The sequence below is a fragment of the Cottoperca gobio genome, chromosome 8 (assembly GCF_900634415.1).
Source record: "Cottoperca gobio chromosome 8, fCotGob3.1, whole genome shotgun sequence".
Classification (NCBI taxonomy): domain Eukaryota; kingdom Metazoa; phylum Chordata; class Actinopteri; order Perciformes; family Bovichtidae; genus Cottoperca; species Cottoperca gobio.
This window is the reverse complement of record NC_041362.1, coordinates 10,596,622-10,622,356: the sequence shown is the minus strand read 5'-3', so window position 1 is coordinate 10,622,356 and position 25,735 is coordinate 10,596,622. Positions and strand designations below refer to the sequence as shown.

At 44.7% G+C, this 25,735-nt stretch overlaps 1 protein-coding gene across 2 annotated transcripts; it reads right to left on the bottom strand.

Annotated features, from left to right (window-relative positions):
- Positions 1-1,031: 1,031 nt before the first annotated feature.
- On the bottom strand, positions 1,032-16,995 carry axin2 (axin 2 (conductin, axil)). Of its 2 annotated transcripts, XM_029437530.1 has the most exons (11): positions 16,489-16,995; positions 14,225-15,106; positions 12,266-12,397; positions 9,956-10,058; positions 7,881-8,021; positions 7,255-7,772; positions 6,978-7,145; positions 6,631-6,846; positions 6,294-6,422; positions 5,390-5,539; positions 2,562-2,688 (listed from the first exon to the last, which is right to left on the bottom strand). In XM_029437530.1, exons 2-11 carry the CDS (start codon positions 14,986-14,988, stop codon positions 2,562-2,564), a joined length of 2,448 nt encoding a protein of 815 aa, XP_029293390.1. In that variant the 5' UTR covers positions 14,989-15,106; positions 16,489-16,995. The 2 variants fall into 2 exon arrangements, with proteins under 2 accessions (XP_029293389.1, XP_029293390.1); XM_029437529.1 differs by lacking the exon at positions 16,489-16,995 and having other exon boundaries at positions 1,032-2,688; positions 14,225-14,988.
- Positions 16,996-25,735: the final 8,740 nt, after the last annotated feature.

The following is a 25,735-nucleotide window of genomic DNA, read 5'->3' as shown; positions in this document are numbered from 1 at the left end:
GGCAGAGGAGCGCCGTGTGCAAAGTGTGTGTGAAGACATCAGTGTGCATGTGTGTGAAGCTATAAGTCATTACATATTTTTATTAAATAAGGCATCATTTAAGGCAGGGGTGGCCAAAAGGTCGAGGGTAGTGCGGGTAGATCGCTCACCGTTAAAAAAAAAAAAATATATATATATATATATATTACCTCAACAGAACTCCCGTTTCGCTCCCCCCCCCCCCCACACACACACACACACGTGTGGGCGCCCCTGATTTAAGGTAACCTGGTGTACACCATGATATATAAATATAAGTAACGAGAGACGGACTAACATTGTTTATTTTAAGTCTTTTCATGAGATATCTTGACCATAAGTTAAATGTAAAATAAAAACACCTGCCTTTAAAGGGTAGAGGTTTGATTTTCCTATTAAAGAATGATCAATGATCTGAGAAAATTGACCAAATGTTTATAGTACTTTGTTGCCTCTAGTTATATTTGTGCGATGTCACACTTTTCATTTTATCTTCAACGCAGTTCATACCTGAGATTTGTACCGGTAGTGTGACCTTGTGTAGATATTATAAATAGTGTTGGGCAATTAAAACATAGGTTCATCATTTTTGTGAGTTTTATCTGTTCACTGGGACCCTAATGGAGTGTGAGCTAAAGAGCACATTACACACACACACACACACACACACACAGAGTTCACAAAGTGCCACAGGAGACTGAACGGTTAACCATGCAAATGCCTGGGTGAAATGTACTTATGGTACGCATTTACCAAATGTCTCATTAAAACACACTTAGATTCTCTCTCTCTCAGTCTTACACTAAAACACTCAGAGGCTCTGGCGGCCAAATTAATGCTGTATGTTTTAATTTCCAACATGGAGTCCAGGGAGTAAATTAAGAGCTGATAATGGATGCAAATCTGGCGGAGATTTCTCACTGGATCCAGCGAGTTACACACAAACACACAAACAACCCCCCCCCCCCCCCCACCATCACAAGACACACACAAAACCATAGGAAGCCATTTGGTAATTTGAAAAATAGAACATTTTAATAAAGGCTACATCTCTTCATAATTACAATAATTAAAGTACCGAGGCATCTTCTCAACTGAGCTCTATAGAACGCATAATTTACAGTTTACAAGTGGAGCCAAGGAAGCCATGAAAAATATTATAAAACATAAACATGATGAAACAGATACTAAAAGGCATAAAAATATCTTTTCAACATAAGGCCCCTTGTAAAAACCAAGGGAGTAATAGGACCCTGAAAATTGGGTAAAACACGGCAAGAATCCATGTAGGCACAGCTACTGTACTCATTTATAACACTAGTGTACATAGTGTATATCACCACCATAATTATCATCTGCAGCTCATAGTGCAGGTTTCAAATACACACAGAGTAACCCTACTCAAAATCAACTCAGTCACACAATCACATAGGTAAGCACGTTGGGGAGCACATTATAGAGCTTTTTGTTGGTAAATATTAATATTGGTGTAAACACATTTTGGGGACTCTAGGACCTGTTCAGGGCAGTTTCCTCTTAGTATATACGTAGGCTATTTGTGCGATGCCTGCGCCACTGAAACAAAGGCACTAAGACGCGACAGATCAAGGCTAGCTGGGCAGAGTCCCAGAGTTGGGAATTAAACGTTTATAGCATTTGTCTTCCTTTTTTTTCATAGTACACTCAGAGCAGATGGGGACACAGCCACAAATAGCACTGCAGTAGTAAATATATTATCAAACTTTAAGTGATAGAGAGCCATTCTCAAAGCTTCAGCAGTAAGCTCTCCAGCCAAGAGATCAGAGATGATGTCCCACTAAATCTCCAGGAACAGGAGTGGATTTTTTGAAGAGGTATTTTTTTTAAGTTTACAGTTCAATACGAGGGGCAGAAAATGAATAAAACCCATTTCCTTTGCTTGAGAACTGATGCTCAGAAGGGGGGGGGGGAGAGAAAAAAAAAACACGGATGTGGAAAATTGGAGAAGTTTCTCCAACTCCAAGCAGCTTGTCCATGGAGGAGTAATGGGGTTGGGGCAGGGATATTTCCAATAAATAGCAATAGAAATCTTAACACAGCAATACGAGCATCACAATACAATGCAATGTACATGTATATCTGCATATACATATTAGCGGTGTGCTAGTGGGTGCCCAGGGGCAGATGCTAGCACGGGCAGGTGCAGGTAGGAAGTCAGTCTCAGATTCTAACCCACCGCCCCGCTTCTTTGAGGAGTGGTCATTCACCTAGAGTCTCTAGAGTTTTCTCTTCTGGAAACATGGAGATGTTTCAGTCGAGCAACACAGTCTTATTTTCTTCACTTCAAGGCGGGCTGTTCACATGATAGTCCTGTGATGGCGATAACTCGTCCCCTTTCCTTTTTCCTGTCCATCTGCCCAAACCTCGTCGACATTCCTTCAACAAACGTCTCCAGTCCTACAGTCTTAGCTTAAAAAGACACATACTCTGCGTGTGTGAGCATATGAGCGGAGTACATCCATGGAGGTGTGAAGCGTCCGTATAATCCACAACATGTGAAGGTCTCACTCCATCCTCTCCACCTTGCCCAGGATCTTGCCCTGGTATGTGGGCAGCAAGGAGCTGTCATCTGAAACCTCCTCGAACACCGCACCACAGTCAAACTCGTCGCTGGCTTTCTTAAAGTAGTACCTGCAACAGAGAAACGAAACAAGAGTTAACGCCGGAAGAAAATAGCCTTTTTCATACACAACAAGCATGACTCGTGATACGTTAAGGCTTCCAAGCTCAAAGACAAAGAGCTTGTTGCCACCACCTTTGACATTTTTTAAACATCAAGCCTCATTTCCGCCATCCATTAAAAGCCACTCGGTACACAACTAACCAAGAAGCCTGCTGAGCTGACTTCTCAGGGTGGGGGGGAGGGGGGGAGCCTGCTGCTAAAAAGTCTAAAACAAGAGGCTTGCTCTCTTCATCCCTCCCTCCACTCCTCTCTTTTACTTCTCCCTTTCCTTTTTCTCCATCGTGTTGTTGCGAGTTTTGTCCCGGCTAACAGGGGCCAATTAGGCCAGCGTGCAAATGAAGGGGTCCTTTGACAAAGGCTGACATTTTGGATGCCTGCAAGTCTGCCTGTCATTACCCCCCCGACTCCTACACAACACTCTCGTACACGATAGAGGACACACATGCACAGGCTTTCACTCACTCCTCATCCCCGTTTCATTATTACAGGGATGAAGAAAAGAACAGAGACAAAGTGGAGGAAGAGAAAGAGCAGGCAGTACACTGTGTCCTTCCTTACCCCCGTTGATAGCACGAGCTCTCGCTGAGAGCTATAGGAAGGGCAGCCGACTGACAACTTTCTGTGTGTGTGTGTGTGTGTGTGTGTGTGTGTGTGTGTGTGTGTGTGTGTGTGTGTGTGTGTGTGTGTGTGTGTGTGTAAGAAAAAACAAAAATCCAAGGAGGGGCTTCTCGTCAGCCATGACTTCACTGGGCCATTAATGATGCAACCCCCCCCCCCATCCTCATTTTAGAGGAAGAGAAACCAGCAGGGGTGAGTTGGTTCGGGGGTGGGGGGCTCTCCAAATTCACTCATTAACTATGTAATGGAAAAATGCCTCGATTTGCTCCATGTGAGGGGCGACTGGAATGTGGGTATGTTTGTGAGCATTTTGTTTTTAATGAGACGGGAACATGCAATACTTATAAAACGAGAGCTATAGTCTTTAAAAAAAAAAATCATGGCAAAGGTGCCCCCAGTGCTCATGCGCCTATCACCGTGAGGGTGGTCACTAATAAAAAGCAGCTTTGTTTGAAATACAGGAAGGCTTCAACTAACGGAATACAAGAAGTCTCTCGGGAAAGTAAAGCGAGTAAATAAGTAGATAACCAAGAGGACATAAAAGAGCACAAGACACGCCTGATAATTGTATCCTCCTTTCTGATCTGGAGGAAGAACGGTGTGGGGGGGGGGGGGGGGGGGGAGTGGAGCCATCCTACAAAAAAGAAATCTTCAAAGAGCCATGATCTTTTTTGCTGAGAGAGACATACAGAGACAGAGAGAGGCTGAATTTCCACTGGAACATGTTTTATGTGGCTAGATCTGTTTTTCCCCCCTTCCCTCTCCGTTTGCACTGACATCTGGCACCAATATCGTCTGGCAGGGCCCAGCAGTACTGTTCTTTGTTGAACCGCTGCCATGTTGAAATGACCCAACTCCACACATTCTCGGGCTGCTATTAAAGTGCCGTGCAGCCCTCTCCAAAAAATGTGGATGTATGACACAGGAACTGAGACAGTGAGCCAAAGAAAGAAGACAGTTTGGAGGGGGGGGGGGGGGGGACAGACAGATGTGGAGAACTCGGAGCTAAGCACTTGTCACATTTGTTGATCTAAAAAGCTGCACACATCTGGACAAGGGAGAGGTCTCTATAAGTTATTTTGCTCAAGAAATAGTTTGATACCTGTAATTATTAACACCATACTCAAGCCATGCTTTTCCTGGAGACCATGGCAGCCCAAACAAAAGAGGTTTGATCTTTTCCCTTTAATGCCAACTGGAAAGGAGCAATCAAAGTTAAAATCTCTCTCCGCAAACACACATCGAAGCTGTGCGGCCTCAGTCAGGGCCCTGAAGTACAACAAGCGAATCTGGCATTTAACAATCTGCCTTTCAAAAATATCCATAAAATGATTGCAACATGTGTAAACATTGTGCGTGTTCAACGCAAGCACATTCATGCGTGCACACAGGCACACACCAGGGCAGAAAGAGGGAAAAAAAGAGCCCCTGATAGCATCAGTGAAGAATTTGCACGCTGGCCATTTGTGTGAGTCTTTGTTGGTTGAAATGAAAGGGGCCGGGGCTTCAAAGCCATGTGTATTAAGTGTGCCTTAGCATGGAAATCAATACCAGATGGGACCCAAATCGCTGCAGTTCAAACTCTTCCACTAACCCCCACACCACCCTCCCTCCCTCTTGTCCTTTCCTTTTCATTGCTCCCCCCTCAACATACACACATACAAAAACCACAGGCCTGAATCTGACTGCACACACACACACACACACACACACACACACGCATATAATCAAACAGTGATAACAGCGCTCCACATAGACCTGTATAAAGCAGTAATAAATGTGGGGGAAACATCAGGTCACACAGGCACCGACAGACAAAAGGTATAAATGTACCACTAGATAATGTAAACTCGATATTACTCCTCTACCAATTTCAGACTCAGTTTGTTCTCGATCATTGTTTTACATCAAGGCCAATGAACTGATAGCGTTTTATTGCCAGCAATCACAATATCACTGAAGCACCGGTGGAACATATCGCTCTCGTAAATCTTTGAAATCTCTGTGTAGTTGAATTTTACATCTACACACCTGTAGTTGCCCTTCTTGCGGAGCTGCTCCTTGAAGTGGCCCAGGGTGAGACTGTGGCTCTTCATGTTCCTCCGGTAGGGGATCTCCTCACCACAGAAGAAATACGTCACCACCGTCTCCCCACCTAAACCCTTTTTACACTCCTTCGTCCTGAAAGTAGACAAAAAAGGAAGTGTGTGTTAGAAGAAGTGGAAACACTCACGATACTTAACAAGATAATGATCAAAAGAGAAATCAGAAACGAAGCAACGCTTCTAAAGGAACTTTAACAGCAGTACTAGAGCAGAGCTACAGTAACAGCACCCTGACTGAAGAATACAACTAGTGAGTGAGTGACCTAGTGCCTTCAGTAAGTGTGTACTTATGTGTTGTGTAAATGTGTGCATGGAGAAGTGGCACAGTATTATCAATTCCCCTTCAGCTATGTCCAAGGCTTTGTAGGCCCACTTCAGACGAGCTCTCTTTGCAAAGCTCTGCTCGCCCCAGCCGACTGCCAAGCTCACTGAAGGACAGCCAATAAAAATGATACATATATATGAAAGGGATGTCTCAGTCAGGTGGTGCAGTGACTACACACTCCCCACACACAGCACACATACACAAGATTCATGCAAACAGAGGCAGAGCCAGGCATCTGTGTACAAAGCTTTAAAAAAAGCTTCCACAAAAAAGGGGGTCACCTTCTCTTGTGCGTGACTGTATGAGGGTGTGTGCACATGTGTGATGTGTATGTTTTCACATGACTACACGTCTTTCTCCCTACATGTGCGGTGAGCAGGTGACAAGCAGGAAGAGTTAAAAGGGTAGAAGTACACTGCAAGGTGGAGGTTATGGCTGAGAGGAGGAGGAAGAGGAGCAGAGAGGAGGAGAGGAGAGGGAGGGCAGGACGCTAGAGGCATCGTACTCTTCTGATTGGAGACCGGGGCTGGTTGTGAGGAGGACAGCAGGGCTGGGATTGGCTAGAGACAGAGGCACGGACCCCTCCCCCTGGACAGGGTGGCTCTTCTCTTGTTGGAGACTGGACATTGAATGCCTGGGAAGAGATATGGCATAAATGTTATTACTGAGATAATAATAATAATAATAATAATAATAATAATAATAATAATAACAATCACTTGATAGTCACTCTAGTGAAAATCCAAGACATCAAGCTAAAAAAATCATAAAGCAAGGGAAATAAAATAAAATCTGACCGTGGCTAAGAGCAATATTCAACAACTACTCTAGTTTCTATGCACCTTTGCTTGGTGGTCTTGGTGGAGACCTCCTCCAGTCTGCGGCAGGCCTCCTCCAGCTGGGCCAAAGTGTTGGGAGGGGGCAGGGGAGGCATAGCTGGGTCCTGGATGAATGGCTGGGCTGGCTGGTGGCTACGTAGGTGGCCACAGCTTCCGCCACCACCCCACGTGTGCGTTTGTGTAGAGGAGCCTCCAAAGGATTTCTTGGTGCTCTGGTTGCTGCAAGGGAGAAAATAAATAAGACGACATGCATTAACATCTGGTGGGACATAAATTAGGATATTTTTGACTTAAATAAAACGTAAAACACAACAAAAACCAAAGCACTCTAGGCACCGGTAACTGCTTACCTGTGAGACTTGTGCCTGCCTTGCCGTTTACTTTCCAGGATCCACTGCAGCACATTCTGGGCGGAATCTGTTGTGTCGTTGGGCAGCTGTAAGGGACCACAGTCGTCCATACACTTCTCTGCTCCTCCATCATCAGTTCCTGAATGCCTGGACAGAGAGCTGGATCGCCTGGTAGGAAGCGAGAGAGGGAATTAATATTGGTATTTTTTTTATACTATTGATACGAGAAAACTGAAAATAAATGAGACATGAATTCAAAGAGGTGCTTGCAACTGACCCCAGACTGTCTGTGGAGATGGCCCCACACATCTCCCTGCCCAGGCTGCGGCTGCGCTGGTAAGGCTGGCACTCGCCACTTGTGGAGCACAGGCCATGCACCCTGAGGGCTGCCTCCCTTTCAATCTGCTCCTTGGACTTGGGACTGCCATGGTGGTGGATGTAGTGGTGGTGGATGTGTTTTGTGCTCTGCTTGCTTACGAGGGTCCTGTTGGGGCCCAAGGCCATAGTGATGTCCCCTTGGTCAGGACTAGGGACAGAACAGGAAGGCCCCGTCCTAACCAGAGCCTTGATTCCAAAGCATGCCCGTGTGATGGGCCTGTGCTCTGGGGAGGTGGAGCGAGGAGAGTGGCGGATGACAGCGGGGGACTGGCAGCCGGGGGTCTTCAGGACGCGAGACAGGTGTTCGTCCAGAATTGCCTGGGGGTCCTCGTCAGAGGAGCCAGGGAGGAGAGTCAAGGGGTGGGGAGAGAGCTGAGGGGCACTTCCCATGATCTCTGTGTCGTCTTTTTCCTCCTCCTGGTAACAAAGCATAAATAATCATCAACTGAGGAATTACATAAAAACACCTTACAGTTGATTTTTTTCATAAAAAAAACAAAACAAAAACAAACATCTCATACAAACCTCCTGAATCTGCTGCAGCTTTTCCTCCAGAGAGTTGAGGGTGTCCTGCTTTCTCTTCAGGCGCTCCAGGCGGGAGATGAGCTGGGCTGCAAAGTCTGACGGCTCCATTGGGACCATCTCCTTGGGAGGACCGCGAGTACGCTTTGGGGAGAAGGAGATACATTAGCCATTGTATCATGTGTCATCGCGCTCAAACTTCTACAAAGATACATACTACTCTCCCCTCAATGGTCTACATTTATGCATTGTTTTCCACCATTGGTGGTACTGATCATGGCACACTCATGGCTACCCAAGGCTACGGGGTTGTTTTAAAGTGTGGCAGGCCTGGTGTATGGTCATGCTGGGCTAGACCTCGGCTGGTTCCCTCTGTCATCATCAGCAGGCCTCTTTAAAGTCAGCTCACTTCAAAGGCTTTCACGTCAAATATCAAACACTCAGTGGGGGGAGAATAGGGTGGTGGAGGGAGGGATGGAGGGATAGATAGATGGGAAGCAGTGGCTTTACATCTAGGAATAAAAGCCACATATCGACAGGGGGTGGAAGAGAACTCCAGGGAGGAAAGGATGAGGGATTAAAAAAATGGGAGAAGTTGAGATGCAGAGATGTGTGCTCACAGGGGGTGGGGCAAAAAGAGAAAACGAAGAGAGGGAAGTATTGAAGGAAAGAGATAAAAGGTGCCAAAAAAGGATGAGTGATCAGAAAGGTTGAGGTAATTTATCCCCCCCCCCCCACCTTTGTCACATACTGGGCAACTTTGAGGTACTGTATAGTGACAGTATGAGAATGACACACACACACACACACACACTGCACACACATCTTAAATTATTTGCATTTTTGCACAGGGGCTTTCTTGATTTTTCTTCCTCTTTTTGTTTCTCCCATCTCTTTGTAGTAGGGATGAAGGGGAGAAAAGAGTGAGAAAGAGAGGCGCTGTCTGATGGAGCCTGGGGCTCGTGCACCATGGGAATGGAAGCCATCGCCAAAAATCAGACGCGAAAACCAAAACAAGAACAAAAGCGAAAATAAAGCAAAAAAGGAGGACAGTGAGAGAAAAGTGTCGAGAACCAATCTGTGGATGTTTTCCTCATACAAGTAACACTTGCTGCATGTCTCCTAATGTTGACAAAAACGAGGTTACAGAAAGTTTATTTTAACAAGCTGCTTCTTTTACTATTACTTGTGCAAGACGTTCCCCTGCCACTGTATCGGACCTCCTTTCCTGTTCTTCTCTCAACCTGAAGTTAGCCTCTCTTAAGCCTTAAGCTACCAACTCCCCTCTGACCCACTGAGAGCTCACATGACACGCTCAAACTCTTCCCTAAGATCCCTCACTTTTAGGGGAGGGGGCTGGCTGAGTGTGTGTGTATATGTCGGGGGGTGGGGGGGGGGGATGTTCTGTGGAAAAAAGGGGGCCAGCTCTGTTGGAAGTTGTCACTTCCCTGTGCGTTTGCCTCATTCATCCTTGGATCAAAGTGCTGTGTGTGCGTGAATGTGTCTGAGTATCTTTGTGTTTTTGTTGGGAACCAGGCTGATTTCAGAGCCCTCGGGATAAAGCGGCAGAGATCTTCCTCATTTCTCCCTATTCTCCATATTTACAGCATCTGTAGGGAAGAAAAAACCCTGGGTGTGTTCCGAGCGCTGCGGCAATAAACAGCTTAGAGACCCCCCTCGTTTTCCGCAGACTTCAAGGAACCCTAATGGGGGTGTAGGTGACACCAAAGGTAGCGAGGGGGCTCATGTTTGTATGTGCACTTATGCAAGTGTGTGTGTGTGTGTGTGTGTGTGTGTGTGTGTGTGTGTGTGTGTATGTGTGTGTGTGTGTGGGAGGCTGGGTCTTTGACGTTACTCTTCAGATCTTTGCTGGTGTTGTTGAATCGAGAATGCCGAATACAGTTTGTGTGGTACTATTCATAGAACCAAGAGAGACCCGGAACAGAGGGTGGTATGGAAATTACACTGTGGGACCCAGGTTCAAAAAGACTTTGAATCATGTGTGTGTGTGTGTGTGTGTGTGTGTGTGTGTGTGTGTGTGTGTGTGTGTGTGTGTGTGTGTGTGTGTGTACACTTACAGGGAAAGCAGGCAGAGAGACTTGGCTGTTCATCCTCATGTTGCGCTGCATCTCTCTCTGTAGCTGTTTCTTTGAGCCCAGTTTATATGGAGGGATGCCATCTCTGGGGGTGTACAGACAGATCACAAAAGGTCAATTACCCAATCAGATACACCATTTAAGACCAAACAGCCATTCAGGAAGAAGCTTATTAGCTAACTGGGTAGATCAAACGCAGTTCAAGCGAGAATAAATCTAATCAATTAATTCACCAGTCCATTTTGTTTTTCATCTATTAGACTTCATTTGAGAACAATAAAGATACTCAGGGAGGTACATCATGCCATGTTACATGGTTCTGAGTGAGCTGGTAAGAGGTTTTGTTTGTCCTAGAAATTAAACTCTTTTTCATCACTGGCTCCAGCACAGAACTGGGCATTCTTCCTTTCAAAACTACACACACACTTACACACTGCAGTCACAGTGCGCTCTGCTCTACTGGCCAGAACTAGTGTCAGCATTAGCATTCCCCTACTGACTTTTATGTTGAGCTGAGGACACTGTTAGCATTAGCAACTCATTATACTTATTCAAATAGTTACTGCAGGACAGGACTCAAGGGTGTAGCTAACCTGGTTAAATCTATCCGAGGGACTGAATGGCTGACTGGCAAAAAAATTTAATCAAACAACAAACAGAAGCTCAAGCTTCAAACTGAAGCACTTGACAGCGTAAAACAACGTCTTTTCTCCATGCTAAACAGCAGTTTCCTGGTGACCTAGCCTAACTGAGGAGCACTTTTCTACTTTTGCTTTGAAATGCCAGTCATGCGCATAAGAAAACCCGCCCCCCACCTCCTCCTCCTTCCAATCTTCATTTGGCAAGCGCTGCCTCTGATCTCCGCACATCAAAAGGCTGGTTTGTAAGATAAGGTAATGTTTGAAGTCTGCGCAGCTGCATTCCCCAGCGTCCAAGCAAATCCATAAATAAGATATAAGCAAAAATCCCCCCTCCACCACTCTATTTCTCTTCCACCCCAACCGCCTCCTCCCCCGTTGCTTTTTCCCTTTTCTATTATTTTCTTTATCTGTAAATGAGATTCAAATGTTTATGGATCCTTGCAACTGACCTAAAGAGAGGCAGATATTCTGATCAAGGCCAGAGCGGGCAGTAATTGAGGTGTGTGTGGGGGGGGGGGGGGGGGGGTGGATTGTGGCCACGGCTTTGTCACTGCACTGGGCAAAGTACAGCAGAATAGGACTACATGAGCCTCGGCCTCTTTGAAGCAGGGCTGTCTAGAGATATGCCAGAGCAGAGAACCCCGTTGTAAAAAAACATCAGTGTCTCAGTCTTTAAGGATCATTAGCTCGGTAATGGTTAACCTTGCTGCTTCAGTGACATCATCCATGTAGGACTTGACACCTCCCATGTGAGATGAGGTAAAGAAGAACTCTTACCAAGATTCTTCTGCTTTCTGTCCAAAAACCAGCTGACCTGAGCACTCTTGGCCTTGAGCTGTGCACCATTCAATGACTTCATAGCACCCTGTCACTTGAGACACACGTGATTACGCCATGTAATCCTTTTGAAGAACGAGGCCGTGGGCACGTACACAGATAAGCACAAACTACATGAGGACAGAGGACTCACTATTTTTGAGCGGAAACGATTACCCAATTTCCTGATTAGTCAATCCGTACGCGGTTAATCAACAACAGTTTTGATAATCTAGGGATTGTTAACGTCATTTAGCAAGCAAAATTGCCAAACATTTGCTGACTTCAGGTTGTTCAAATGTGAACTTTTGTTTCATTGTAAATCAAATATCTTTGTAACAGAACTTGTGACAATTTATAGACTTAATTGCTAATCAGTTAATCAAATAAAGCAATAACCAGACATTGAAACCAACCATTAGTTGCAGTTTTCACTTTGTGAAACTCTTTCAATGGATACACTAAATGTAAATCTATACTATACTCATGCCCATGTGTCAACTCACAAAGTCTCTCATAATTTATACAATAATGTTAAGAAATATAAAGAAAAAGTGTTGTTTTGTAATACAAGGAGGGGACATGGCACTGATTCATGCCTTATGCTGGCTGCCCCAGTGTATTCAAGTGTTTTCAAGGGGCCACAATTCACCAATATTTCCACCACAGCAAACCAGTTTTTCAGTTTGGCGCCAGTCAACTGAAACAAGGCGTCACGTTATCTTTTCTTTTTTTGATTTCCACAGCATATCGTTTCACATTTCTGAAACACCCTCACGGTTTGGCATTCTCTCACTCACAAACACAAACACACACACAGTTAATATTCACTTACACACTGCGGTCAGTCATAGACATGGCATCGTCGGTCAAGGCGTCACTGGACACCTCGCTGTCGTTGGTGCTGCTGACTGGGGCGAAAGAGCCCACATGGCAGGGGTTGATTGAGACTCCTCTCTTGTATGATCTGGGGAGATTACAACAACAACAATCTGATTAATACTAATACAACACTATGAAACAGTATCCAACAGGTGGGTGACATTGTCTCATGATAACGATCAAGGCAGGTTGCATCTGAGGTTTTAATGACGCAAAGAGGAAGAAGTGTGAATATGACCTTGTCTGCTACTAACACAACTACAGCCTGTAATGAATGAATGTGACCAGCTACTCCACAGCCGCCACCCTTCAAATACAAGTTCATGTGCACTAGGAAAGCTATGGTTTTCTCCTTATGCCCCATTTATGCCTTCTTAAATAGCCCACAAATTCTTTCTTTCCATTTCTCTCATTCACACTCACTCTTTCCTCAGCATTCATCTCCCGCTGTGCATGCATTCTTGCCATGGTACAGGAGGAGGAGAAAAGGGGGGAGTGACCAAAGGGTAGGGGGGAGTATAGAGCGGAAGCATGAGAGTGTGTCAGAGAAGGAAAGAAAGGGGAGAGGAAAAAAAGGGGGGTCTTCATGAGGGAGAGACCCAGCAGGACTAAAGCTGTAGGCCCCCAGCTCCAAGCTGACCTTCAGAGGGGCTTGCAAAGAGTCAGGTATTTAACACAGCTGGCCTCGCATTCTTCCCTCCCTGCCTCTCTCTCACCCCCTCATTTATCCTTTCTCCTCCCTCCCTTCTTTCATGAGTTGCACTCCCCCCTCCCACTACCCCTCTATCTGTCCTTCCTTTCCGCTCTCTTTCCCCTCACTTTCGCTCCAAAAGCATGCCTCGTAGTCCCCATCCCGGAGTTTTTAAAAGGAAAAAAAGATAAAAAAGTGGAAATGGGGGGGGGGGGGGGGGGGGGATGCAAACAAGAAAAGAGGGAAGAAGAGAGTGAGAGGGTTTGTGTGGGGAGGTGGGTGTTGATTCTATACTGTAGCTGCTGCCGTTCAGGGTTTGTTTTTAAAAACGTCAGATGAGAGGTGAGGAGAGGAAAGCGGAAAGAAGAGAAATGGGTTCCACATGTTTGGAATCTGTAAGGTGACAATGGGGCTTCAAAAGAGGACTATACTCTCACTTTTGGGCCATACTACAAGAAAGTCCCCACCCCTCCTACCAACACACACAAGCAGTCAACCAAAAGCGGATAGCTGTCAGTTTACTAAGCCTGTCACTCATAAAAGTTAAGATCTTTGTGCAACTTGTAGTTCAGTGTCCCATTAGCAACAGCAGAAGATGTCCTAATCATAGGATTTCCATTTTAAATGACACCAACATCTTAAAAAGGTATAGAAACTCCTCAAGTTGTATGCAGTTTCAATGTAAACTTTGATTTTACCCTAAATATACAGGCAGCAATGGAACGGCCATAATAAAGCATCAAAATGAAGCTACAGAACATCCATTTCACAGTGCCGTCTATAGATCTGCTATAGATGTACATCTCTGCCTAAAGCTTGAGGACAGTGTGGTACAGGAGGAGGCATAGCATAGCAATGTCATCATCTATTATTTGCTGGCTGGGGCCAGAGCCAGCCGTGCTCTGTGAACTTTTCCCGTGGAAGACGATCCCTCATTCTGCTGAACTATTTCAAAGTGCCGGAAATCCAGGCGAGCGCCAGCAGAGGGCTGGTGCTGCTGGAGATGGTGAGAGGGGCCAGAGAGCCAGGGAGTGAAAGACAGAGTTTTATACACACTTAACAGAAACCCTGAAGTGATTTGGAGAAAAAAAAAAACACACGTGTGGCACTTTTACGCAAGAGAAAAACGTTTCCAGTTGCCTGTTATGTGGATTATTACTTATGTACACAGCATGAATTCTAATCAAAATTACAGTTATAAAAAAGGTGTTGCAGCCATACCTGTATCCCATTTCCATCACCTCCACAGCTCTCATGGACACGGTGGCCCTCTGTGCCTTCGCAGACAATCCAAACAGCGCTTTGGCTTTAAAATCACAACTCCACAGGTCGCCGAGCCCGTTCGAGTTGACGTGACTCGGGTTTTCTCCCCCAGTCCTCACATACTCGAGGTAAATGTCAGAGGTGAGAAACATCTGGTACGCATTCTCCTCCATGTTGGTTTGGATCTCCGTCTGCGCCTGGTCGAACATCGCAGAGTCTGTGTGTTGCTTCTTGATATTATCCCGTATGAATGTTTTCGTCGCGGGCTTGAGCTGTGTGGCGACAATGCTGTCGTTTTCGATGTAGCGCTTGTAAATTGCTTTGGCGACTCTCTGCGTTTTGGTATCCTTGAGGTCCATTTGCCTGAAGCCATTGCAGGCGAACCAAAAGTCTAAAGTATCGACACATTTCTCTCGCTCCAGGAATGTCCTAAAAAGAAGAGCACCGTCCTGGTCCCCGAGGAGAGAGTGCAAAGACTTTGTCCACCGGGAGAGCGGTGAATCCGGGGAGGCACTCCCCTCTGGCTCCCCTAGACCATCCTCGTTCCTCCTCGCCGACGGCCCTGGAGAGACGAGCAGAACCGATTTGGGGGGTTCCAGGGGTTTCATCATTGCGAGTTTGCCGGGGTAGCAGGGCGCCTCGCCCTCCTCCCCCGGCACCGGGGGTCGAGGAGCATCTTCTCGGAAACTACTAGCGATATGGTCCATAAGCGCCCGGCTCATGGCTCTGAAGGGAGCAGGAGAGAGCCTGTGTGTTGTTCGCCTCCTCTGAGCTTCTACTGTAATCTCCTCACTCTCTTATGTCAGCGGGGGAGCTTCTCTCTGGCTGCCCGTCTTCTCTCTGAAACACAAAGTATTGATCTAATCAAAACCAGATCCGCCCCAACTTCAAAGGGGGAAGAGACGCAGTAAGAGTCTTTTCAGACCCTCGCTGACTTCTTCAGAAAAAGACAGCCTAGTTCACAGAAACAAATGTGAGAAAACGCTGCAGCAGCATTACATAAACAGCATTTATTCAGATCTCAACCTGGAATGTGATTTCTACCGAGGCGCTATTGGTTAAATAAACAATAATTTATTAACAGTGATTTCGCACACGCACAGTCGAGCAGAAAACCACCTGAGCGATGCCTGAACTGAGTCTACATTACCTTATTTTTCGGCAACACCACGAGAAGTAACAGGGGTTATGAATTGAACACCATTAATAAGTCATTAATCCTTGAAGCGGACACGGCTTAAATAACGCTTCCGGATCCATCACACCTGATGTCAGAGTTATAGCCTGGCTGCCTGCTGCAGAATGCAAGCACATGTCTTTCTACCATCCCTGACACTCATTTCTGCGTCTCAACATCTCATCACAGGCGACTAAATCACGTCAAATTGAGCCTCCCCGTGAGTACCTGTAGGACATTAATGTGGGACAAACTCGGAGATCGAAAAACGTGACCAACATAGTTAATGGAGTTAACTGGCTGCAGCTGATTAACTACTCCTGGAGCTTTAACATGTTCAAATATGTTTCAAACACCCAGCTATCTCTTGTCCCATTATCGCAGAGATTATGTAGCAATTTTGTTACATGCGATTGCTTCAACACCGCTAAGTATTAACGTTACAATGTATGAGCGGATGATGTGCAACATTGCAGATGTCACTTTGTATCAGTGACAAACGGTCACATTGCTCAAGTGTTAAACTTGTTAGAGGCTGTGACGTTAGAGAGACAGCTCCGTACACAGAACAACTGTAAATCTTCCTTTGCCAAATCTTTTAGGCTACTTGTCGAAAAAGTAAGCAACTCTAAAACATTGTATTCAATGAGACCGCGTAGATTACAACCCCACTCACGTTCATACTGTCACGTAGTCTTGTAAAGTTTCTTAAATGTAACCTATAAGGCAAAAAAAACAACAAGTCCTCTTTAACGTCCAATCCCAAGTACACCAAAGTCTCAGATCTTGTGGGGGAGAAATTCCTCAAAAAGAAACGAGTACTTATTTTTAATGTTTTACTTTAAATTTAAATATGAAATTAAACAATATCGAAGGGAAAATGAGGTGAATGACACAGAAACTATTCGACGGGTTTTTGGGGTCCTTAAATACAAGAAAAGCGGGTAATTTCCCCCTGAACATTACTTCAAAGGCGAGTCAACAACACATCAAAGGGAACTCCAATGGGGGCTAGTATGAGGAGGCACACACTCTTGTAACTTACCATCGATCCACGAGTTTTCTCCTCAAATTAAACTCCAGTAGTTGTTTTTTATCCACAAAAAAAGCGCGTATAATCCACAATATTCGTCTCCACGACGCGTCCACATACAGTCCGTTCAGCTTTGAGTCGGTTTACGGAGAGAAAAATGCACTCGAGAGGAAAAAAATACCGCTTTTCTCCCTCCTCCTTTTCTCCTCCCTATGGTTTCAGGCTGCCATGCAGCACGGTAGGTCTCTCCTGTAGGCGACTCCAACACCAACTGAGCCGACAGGCTGGAGCAGCGCACTTCAAAGTAAAGAACCGACTGCCGGGTCCCGACAGCTGCATAAAAAACAATTGCCGCTTGATGCCTCAGAAACAAATTGAAGCAAGTGTTGGAGCTGCCCAGATACGTTGCAATCACTCTGGGTGAAACATATTTTAAAGGTTGATCGGTTTATTTCCTAACCCGCGTGATTTCTGACACGTTTTACCAGTCTTTTCCCAGATCACGAAGTTGCAGCTACATAGTGAGGACCTTATCAAAGACAAGCAATCTTGAGCCAACTCCCCGAGGCTTTGGAGCGTCAGAAGTAACTGATCTGCCGCCCCAATAGCATTATCGCTACAATCCTTCTGTTGCTACATAAACTTTAAAGACGCAGGGATCCTTTCTTTTCAAGACCCGCATAGTTTTTAAGATTAACCCATTGGGGACCCGGGAATGCACAATGCATGCACTGGCGTGCATCAAATGGCACGCTCATATCCTCATATACATGTTTGGTCACATTATAGAAGACAATAGCCCAGGAAAATAATGACACTATGTGTTTTAATCCCCTTAAGAGTCTATTTGGAAAGCATAGAGAGACACAGATGTGTCCCTCTTGTAGCCCTCAAAGACTTATGAAAGAAACCTTCAGCAGTAAAAAAAGATTTCTACATTGGGCTCAAACCTAGGCATTTTAAATGAAAACTCACTTTAAGTATCCACAGACTTCATTAACATACAACATGTTGCAATAGAAAGTCAAATCATAGTGCTGTTCTTCACTCCACAGCTCCTACCAGTGGCAATAAGGGCACATGGTACATGTATGCACACCAGATTAAAACATCTGTTCACCAATGATAAATTCCCCGAAGGACTTTATCATGTCATTTATGCAACAGAAGAAATACTCCTCTCAGCAGCTCTGTCAGTACAGCTCTCTGCTTTGTGCATGCCCCCTTAACTGCTGCAGATAACATGAAAAGGAGTGAAAAGCCCATAGACAGATCAGACATTCAATATACATCCATTCACTGGTCTGACTGAGAGGAGGTGTTTGGATGCAGACAGTAGTTGACATTTTGGACATTTTCTTTATCCGTACTGGACTAGATACAGGCAGTGATGTTACTAGTGTTTATAGAACAGAGTCAAGAGTGTTTTGGATAGGTCTTTAGTTTTCAAATTAGCGTCCACAGGAGACCCTTTGTACAAGATGACTGGCTATATTCTTGAAAGGGGGACAGTAGGTGTCTGCGTGTCCTTGTTGTCTCAGTGGACAGACATTCAAAAAGTACAGCACAAAGACGGCAAACACTTTGATCAGCCTGTTTGCTAAAGGTGCTGTGAAACTTTCTCCCTTGATGCCTAGCTTCCCATCAATGTTTATTAAAGAGGAAATTGCTCTTGAAGAGGCCATGATGACTAAAGGATTACTCATCATTCAAAGGCCACTTTATCGCCTTCAAATTCTGCACAAAAACATTCCCAATGCGTCTACATCAAACTTACTGTCCCAGCAAAAGATCAACAGCAGTGATAACAAAGCAGGGACACTTGTACACTTGGGGGTACTTCTAAAAAAAAAAAATATTTCAATTAATAAAAATGCAATTATTGAGCTAGTAACACCTCAATGTGTTGAGGGCATGGCTACTAAGTAATGAGCAGAGAAGTTGAAACATTCAAAGGGATGGATAAAAGTAATGGTTAAAACAGCTGAAATAAATGTCAGTGTAAAGCAGTCTTTCTCAAAGAGTGGTCCGCGGACCACTGGTGGTCCGTAAGTGACCACTAGTGGTCCGTGAGTATATTGGTAAAATGTCACATTTTAAATGAATATATTATAAGTTTAAAGTGTTTCTCAAACTGTTTAAAAATGACTAGTATAGACTAGAGCAGGGGTGCCCACACTACTACTTTTAAAATGACCAGGTCCATGTGATCTACCTGTATTAAAAATGCTGCGACGGGGGTGTGTGTGACTGTAGGTGTGTGTGGGAGCCAAACAGAGCAGAGGAGGGAATGTGATTTTGTGTGCGTTACTGAGTCCCAGGAGAGCGGTTCGCTGTCCAACCACCACCCGGCTGAAAACTGTGAAACTCTGCTTGAACGCGAAAGGTCCAGCGCTAAAGTGAAGAGAAAATATCACAGCGACTACATCAAATCTGGATTTTTTTGTACTGGAGATGAAGAGGATCCCAATCCACACTGTTTTGTCCAACGTTGGCGAACGAGGCTATGAAACCCGCCAAACTCAAGCGACATTTTGAGAGTAAATACAAGGATTACTTTGGGAAACCTTCAGGATCTTTTGAGAGAAAACGTGATGAATTTAAGAAACACACGACGAAGGCGCCCTCAGTTTGCATTTTGCGTATCTTTCAGTAGCTAACGATCTTGCTGTGGGTAGATTGCGGCTCTGTACGGACATAAACTCAGTAATAAATGTAGTCTACGTTTCATATGTGTAACATCTATCAGCATTCACCGTTTGAATCGCATATGAACGAAATGCTTGTAGAATCCGTAGTTGTATTTGTATTGTTGATTTAATGTGTGAACGAGCGATACAGAGAAGGTCACATCAAGCTCATTATTAGGCTGTCATTTGTAATATATTGTTGGAGTGGTAAGCAGGCCTATTGTTTTTGGATGTTTAGGGAGTCAGGTGGTCCATCAGTGTTTTTTTATTGGTTAAGTGGTCCTTGGTCCCTTACCTGTCAACCCTCCCGTTTTTCCCGGGATTATCCCGTATTTTTCTTTTTATCCCGCTGTCCTCCCGTTTAAATATTTTGCCGTAATTATCCCATATTTTTAACATAAAAAAAATAAAAATAGGCCTAATATAAAAAAGTGTAGGCTACAGTGGTAAAGAGGCCGCTGGTAAAGCAGGTGGCAGTATTATGTTTAACTTTAGTTGAAAAACGTTATCCACCAGTAAACACACAGAAGAAAACAGGAACAATAACACAGAAGAAGAAGACGAGAACATATGGATGAGAGTCAGTGAACGGGAGATAGATGGAGACGCAGTTGTACCTGCCAAATGAGAGGAGACCTTCCCTTATTTATTAAAAGCAGAGTCGGGCAAACTCGTGCTTTTTGTAAAGTGTGCCATTCAGATGTTAGCTTTGCACACAGCGGAAAAAGCGATGTTCTCCAGCATGAACAATCATACAAGCACAAGCACCAAGAGGAACAAAAACATGCACTGTCAATGACTTCATGTGTGATAAGAACTGTGTCGGAGGCAGACCAAGTGATTTCAGTAGCAGTGTAGCGGACATGTTTCCCGACTCTGCCATCGCATGAAGTCCTCGTGGGGGAAAACAAAAGCCACACAACTCATCAATCATCAAATAAATTGATATGAACTAATAAATAAAATACATAAATCTTATAAACATGTCTGTACAAGTAATACATACTTTAAATAAACATGTATTTCCTGAATGTATATACCCGTCCCTCATGTGTTTACATTTACATTATATGGGTGGGGGCTGGGGGCTGAGAGCTATTAAGGTATGGACAGAGTCCGCCAGAAAATTTCCCTTATTTTGAAATTCCAATGTTGACAGGTATGCCTTGGTCTGAAAAAGTTTGAGAAACACTGGTGTAGAGGAGTACTTGAGTTAGTCTAAGAGGGCTCTGTGGGCACATCTGACAAAAAAAGGTTTGGGGCTTTGGGGACGGATGTACAGTATAACTCCGAGTTAAAGCAAGTCCACACAAACACAATTTCTTATCTCATAAAAGCTTGTCCACACAGTCTGGGTCTTTCTGTAGGTGTACAGGTCATCTGGCTAATATACAGACCCCGACAATGTCAGCCTTTGTTAACTCTGTAGGGCTGAGGCTGACCTCTGACAGTAAACACACCAGGGTGGAAACCATCACCATGGCGATGGTGTGGACCCCTGCCAGTACCGGGGGCCAGTTGGGCCCTCATGTCCTGCCTTGTCAACCTCCTCTATGGTTCATGGGAGGTCCCCATAGGTCAGGTCTTCCCTGTTGCCCCTCAGGAGCTGACCCCAGGTCTGTGACTGGCCTGAGACCAGGGGTGTCCTTGGCTCCTGGCCCTATAAAAAGACCCTTGAAAGAGGGCTTCAGGGGGAGAGGTTATGGGGTGCAACTGTCTCTCTGTTTGGGAAGATATTATTACAGGGACAGGTCAAATTCAGCCTGACTACAAAGAGCCCTATAAAAAGAGACGGAAGGGCACGCATAAATCAGCTGTGTGTCCAATCAATTCTTTAATGTTGACTGTTTATTTTTTAGCATGTGCACAAAATACACAAAGCGGCTTAATTGTCTTTGGTATCTTAAGTCAGATCTGATAGAAAACACCTCCTATATAACAACTTAAGAGGACTAGAAAGGTTTTTACGACTGTGTTATATGGTCTCCTGAGCAGCCTTGGCCTGTCGTAACTGCTACTGGCCACCTCAGTTGCACTCATAAATACTCAGAGTGTGTGTGTGTGTGTGCGTCTACCGGTGCTGTCCTCTCTGTGCTGCAGCTCTGTGATCAGTAACTGCTCTCAATTACAGTATTGTGTGCTGTTCCTTTCGGCTTGGGGTTAAACTCTTTGCAAACCCCTTTGAAGTACTCATCCCTTTATCTCAAGCCAGAGCCAAGAATTTGGGGGAGGACAATGGAAAATGAAACCAAGAGGGAAGCTTATGGCAATTATCAACCAGGGCCATGAGGAGGAAGTCAGCACAGACAGACCGAAAGAGAGAGAGAGAGAGAGAGAGAGAGAGAGAGAGAGAGAGAGAGAGAGAGAGAGAGAGAGAGAGAGAGAGAGAGAGAGAGAGAGAGAGAGAGAGAGAGAGCGAGAGAGCAGATAAAGAGAGCAGGAGACAGCCAATGTAGGACAGGGGGTTACTGTTTCAAGTTTGTTTGGTGTGTACACACCCCAGGCAACAACCGACTGCCGAGAGAGGAAATGGAGGCTACCTCTTCAAAGTAGGCGACAACAGGGGGACAATGGGCTCTGAAGGGAGCAAGGAGCCGATGAGAGGAGCTGCGGTGGTGGTGGTGGTGGTGGTGGTGGTGGTGGGGGTCAAAACACAACATAATCGAGGAGAAACGAGTGGCAGAAGAGGACGGGAGGAGAAGGATGGAGGAGAAGGATGGAGGAGAAGGAGGGAGAAGTGCTGTTGTCAGCAGAATCAAATGGCACGCAGAGAGCTGGGGAAGATACAATTAAAGTGTGGAGTTAAGACAGGCTTTGAAGTTGGACATGGTGCATAATACCCTTAAAAGTTAAGGAAGGGCAACAATTCGCCAGCTTGTTATGGGGCTGTTTTGAAACAGGAAAAGGGAAAAAAAAAGAGTGCGGGTGGTTGGGGGGGGGGGTTTGAAAGGGTTCAGTTTGAGGGGAATGAAGTTGGATTTCAAGCGCCAATTGGCCCCAGAAGGATGTTTTTTTTTGCAAAACAGAAAATGTAAAGTGCGAGTGGGAGTCGGCGCCTACCTGTGCATTTTGATGATGGGTATCGTGTGAAGGGTGGAAGAAGGGAAAGACAGATGTGTCAGAGAGAGTGGAATAGGGAGCGAGACAGGTGAAAGAGAAAAGACTATGAAGAAAGACTGAGACATGAAATAGGTAGGGAATTGGTAGTGAAGGAAAGCAGAGAAGAAATAAAAGAGAGGCAAAAAGAGAGAGGGGGGTTGTTGAAGGTTATTTATTGGTTTCTTTCCCTCGTTTTAATCCCATTTTGCGCTTGACTTTTAAGTCTACCAATGTATAGAAACAATGTCGGATGCACTGTCTAATCCCGTTTGGGCCATGAAGCTCACTCCACACTGACAGTAATGACTTTCATTTCCTCTGCTGCTCGCACTGAAGCACCATGCAGACACTTCACAGGCCGGACGCCACTGTTCTGCCATGCTTGACAGGACAGCGATCCGTCTCTGAATCAGTCTTAACCTGAACCCCGGGCTCCCCCACTCATCCTTAATCCATCACTTTAACCCCATCTTCCTCTGTCCTGACTCCGGAGTGCAGAGGGTTCCCAGACTGGTAAGGTGATTAATTTGCTCGTCCATTCAACAGATGCCAGATTTTTATCTCTTTCCCCCGCTTCCTGTTCCTCCATTAGAGGGGTGTGACACATCAATAGGGTGAGCCCCATGGCAACAGATATATGCTCTTATGAGGGCAGACAGCTCACACATTTTCTCACCTGACAAGAAGATTCACATTGAAACATGTCCACACAAATGCAGAAAAATATGAAAATGCCATTTTGAGCCAGCATCTTCACACCTTTTTTCTTTTCTTTTAAAGTGCTGTGTGTTTTTGCCAGCAGGTAAACATTCTCCAGAATGCATCATGTGACAATCAGATCCTTGAAATGACATGACACTCACACTGTACATCACCGTTTAGACCACATTTTCCACTGCAGTTAAGAACACAGACGTCCTGTTCTTAGTTATATTTCTGGGAATTTTGGGGGGTTCAATGACCTTCAGGAGGAATCTACATCGAACAGATGAGTTTTTGGGCTAAATGCTTTTGGCTGTTTTTAAGTTAGAAACTGATTAAACAAAGGGGATTTAGCGTTCTCTAGCACTATTGCATAGGTGTCAATGTGGAGAAGCCTTTAAAACAAAGTTAGATTGTAATGTTGGAAGAAGAATTTGTAAGGGAAACACATCTGAGTCTTGAGAAAAGAAAGATCCCGCACACTGCTCTTGCTCAAGAGTATAATATACTGTAGGCGAAGGTCCAGAGGGACCGAAACGTTAGTATGATCAATAAATTGTGATGCTGTGCAGGAGCAGTGTGCGGGATCCTCAGGTGATACTTTCCAACACACCTGCATCTGAAATAGTCAGATATGCAAAATTCCTTTGAAAAAAAGAAAAGAAAAAGGAAACACATCTGAAAAGTAAAATGTATAAATAAATTGGGGAAATTCTGTAAGTTTTTTGGTGCGTTTAGACTGAATGCAAAGTATGTAAATGACTCGACTGGGCACAAATAGATGGAAAATTCATGCTGGGTAGTGCAAATTAAAGTCTTGAGCAAAAATAATTGCACCTATCCCAAAAGACTCCACTTCATAGACATACAGACACAAAGGGGAAAAATAAGAAAGGCTGCAAAAAAAAACAAAAAACATTTTAAAATGCACTTTAGAGAGTAATTCTTGGAAGTTAATGAATAGATGGTCAAAAAGAAGGATAAAAAAAAAAATGCATTTTCAACTTAGTGTTGATGTTGCCATAGTCTATTTAGCCATTGCTAGTTCTGTTGCAAACATATGTATAGATAAATAAAAGAGGCTGAGAGATATGAGATGCCGGGGGGGTCTTTTGTCCCTCTGCTCAATCCACACTATCAGCCCAGACAGCAAATTCATGCCACAATAACACAAACACAACCTGCTGTGCCTTCTTCACTAAGGCTGCATAGCCTCTAACCCACTTGTTCTCAAATCACACAGCTGCATATCCTTTTCATAGCTCTCGTTGCGCTTGAGTGACAGGGAAGGGGAAAAAAGGAAAAATCACTGCCATAAATACCGTATCAACAAAGAGAGAGCGATACAAGCTAGGAGAGAGACAAAAACAGAAAACATGATGGAAGACATCAGTGTGTGTGAGAAGTGTTGACGATAAACAGGTTTATTTATGCAAGCAGCGTACAGCAGCCAAACACAGGCCTCCTAGGGTCTGACTCAGAATATAGAGCTATAAAAAGCTGCAGTGACACTCGGCTCACGCAAACACACGTGCACAATGACTTTGTCAATCACACGCTGATGTACAGTCAATCCCAGAGGCCTGTCACGAGCACTCAGAATAAAGCGTGCATGCACAGATTGTCACATATGTAGATTTAGTGAAAGGCAGAGAAGAGAAGCAGTGAATGACCTCAAATCCCACGAAACTACAGTTGATTACAAATGACTCTTAAAATCTGTGTCCTCAAACAACCTCTCCGATATCGTACGGGAAGAAAAATACTTCAAAACAAAAAAACTGGTTTAAGGTTCCTCTGTAGCACTCTACATTTATGATTCAGTGCCATGAGGAAGTAAAAAAAATAAAGATCGTGTGTGCATTTTAAGTGTGCAATGATTGTTAAATGGGCCTTTGTGCACTCATGTCATGAAAACTACTCTTTCGCCAATTAAACATTTAAACCTCCAGCTGAAGCAAACGCATGAAAAGCATTTTTAAATGACAGTAGGCTACAGCAGCCGTGAGCACTCGGATGAAGTGAGAATATGGTGGAGACCTTGACGAGCTCCCTGACTGCCCTTTACTGTTGTCACACAAAAGTCCATCGTCTGATGTGCAGATAACCGAGAGGAAGCGAGGGCTTTGATCCTTAATGGGGCCATGTCGGCTGTGTGGAAATGACATTCATGGCTTGTATTTACACAAGCACAATTATGGAGGTTATTTTCGGTGGTAGACAATCAATTAGAGTGAAACTATGTCAGAGTAATAACACAGATTAAAGGAGAGGTTACAGCTGGTTATACCCTTTAGATCTACATCATCAGCAGCTCCATATAAAGTTAATGAAGTGTTTGTCGGATCACATAACATCATCTGAAACATCCTTTCCGACGGTAGAATTGGGTGGGGCTGCGTCCGACATTCTGTAAAGGGCGAAGTATGAGTGAACTAGTTGTGTCGTCTAACTGAATGGGGATAAGACCAATACATTTCAAGTGGCCTCTCACTGAAGGCGTTTGTGGCGTTAGTCTATGACAAGTGAAAGTGGTAGTTGTGTGAAGAGAAGAAGAGAAATCCTGCTAACTTTCTCATCTCCACACACCTGGCTAACTGCTGTGTAAGGTACGCGTGATTGCTGAAGGATGTAGCATCGCCTACTTCCTCCGTGGTGACCTTACTATGCTTCAAAGCAAGCGCTTATCACATCACGTCAATCGAACAGCGTCCAAACCCCTCCGGATCAGGCGGGACGCGTCTGACAATGCTTCTAACTTTTCAAAA

Bases quoted from the DNA above. Each gene is read 5' to 3' on its own strand.
- axin2 (XM_029437530.1), bottom strand. From the start codon at position 14,988: ATGAGCCGGGCGCTTATGGACCATATCGCTAGTAGTTTCCGAGAAGAT. The intron at 10,059-12,265 runs GTAAGTGAATAT...GTACACCCCCAG, and splicing joins TCTATGACTGACCGCAGTGT to AGATGGCATCCCTCCATATA. The intron at 7,773-7,880 runs GTTTGTATGAGA...CTTTGTTACCAG, and splicing joins AGCTGCAGCAGATTCAGGAG to GAGGAGGAAAAAGACGACAC.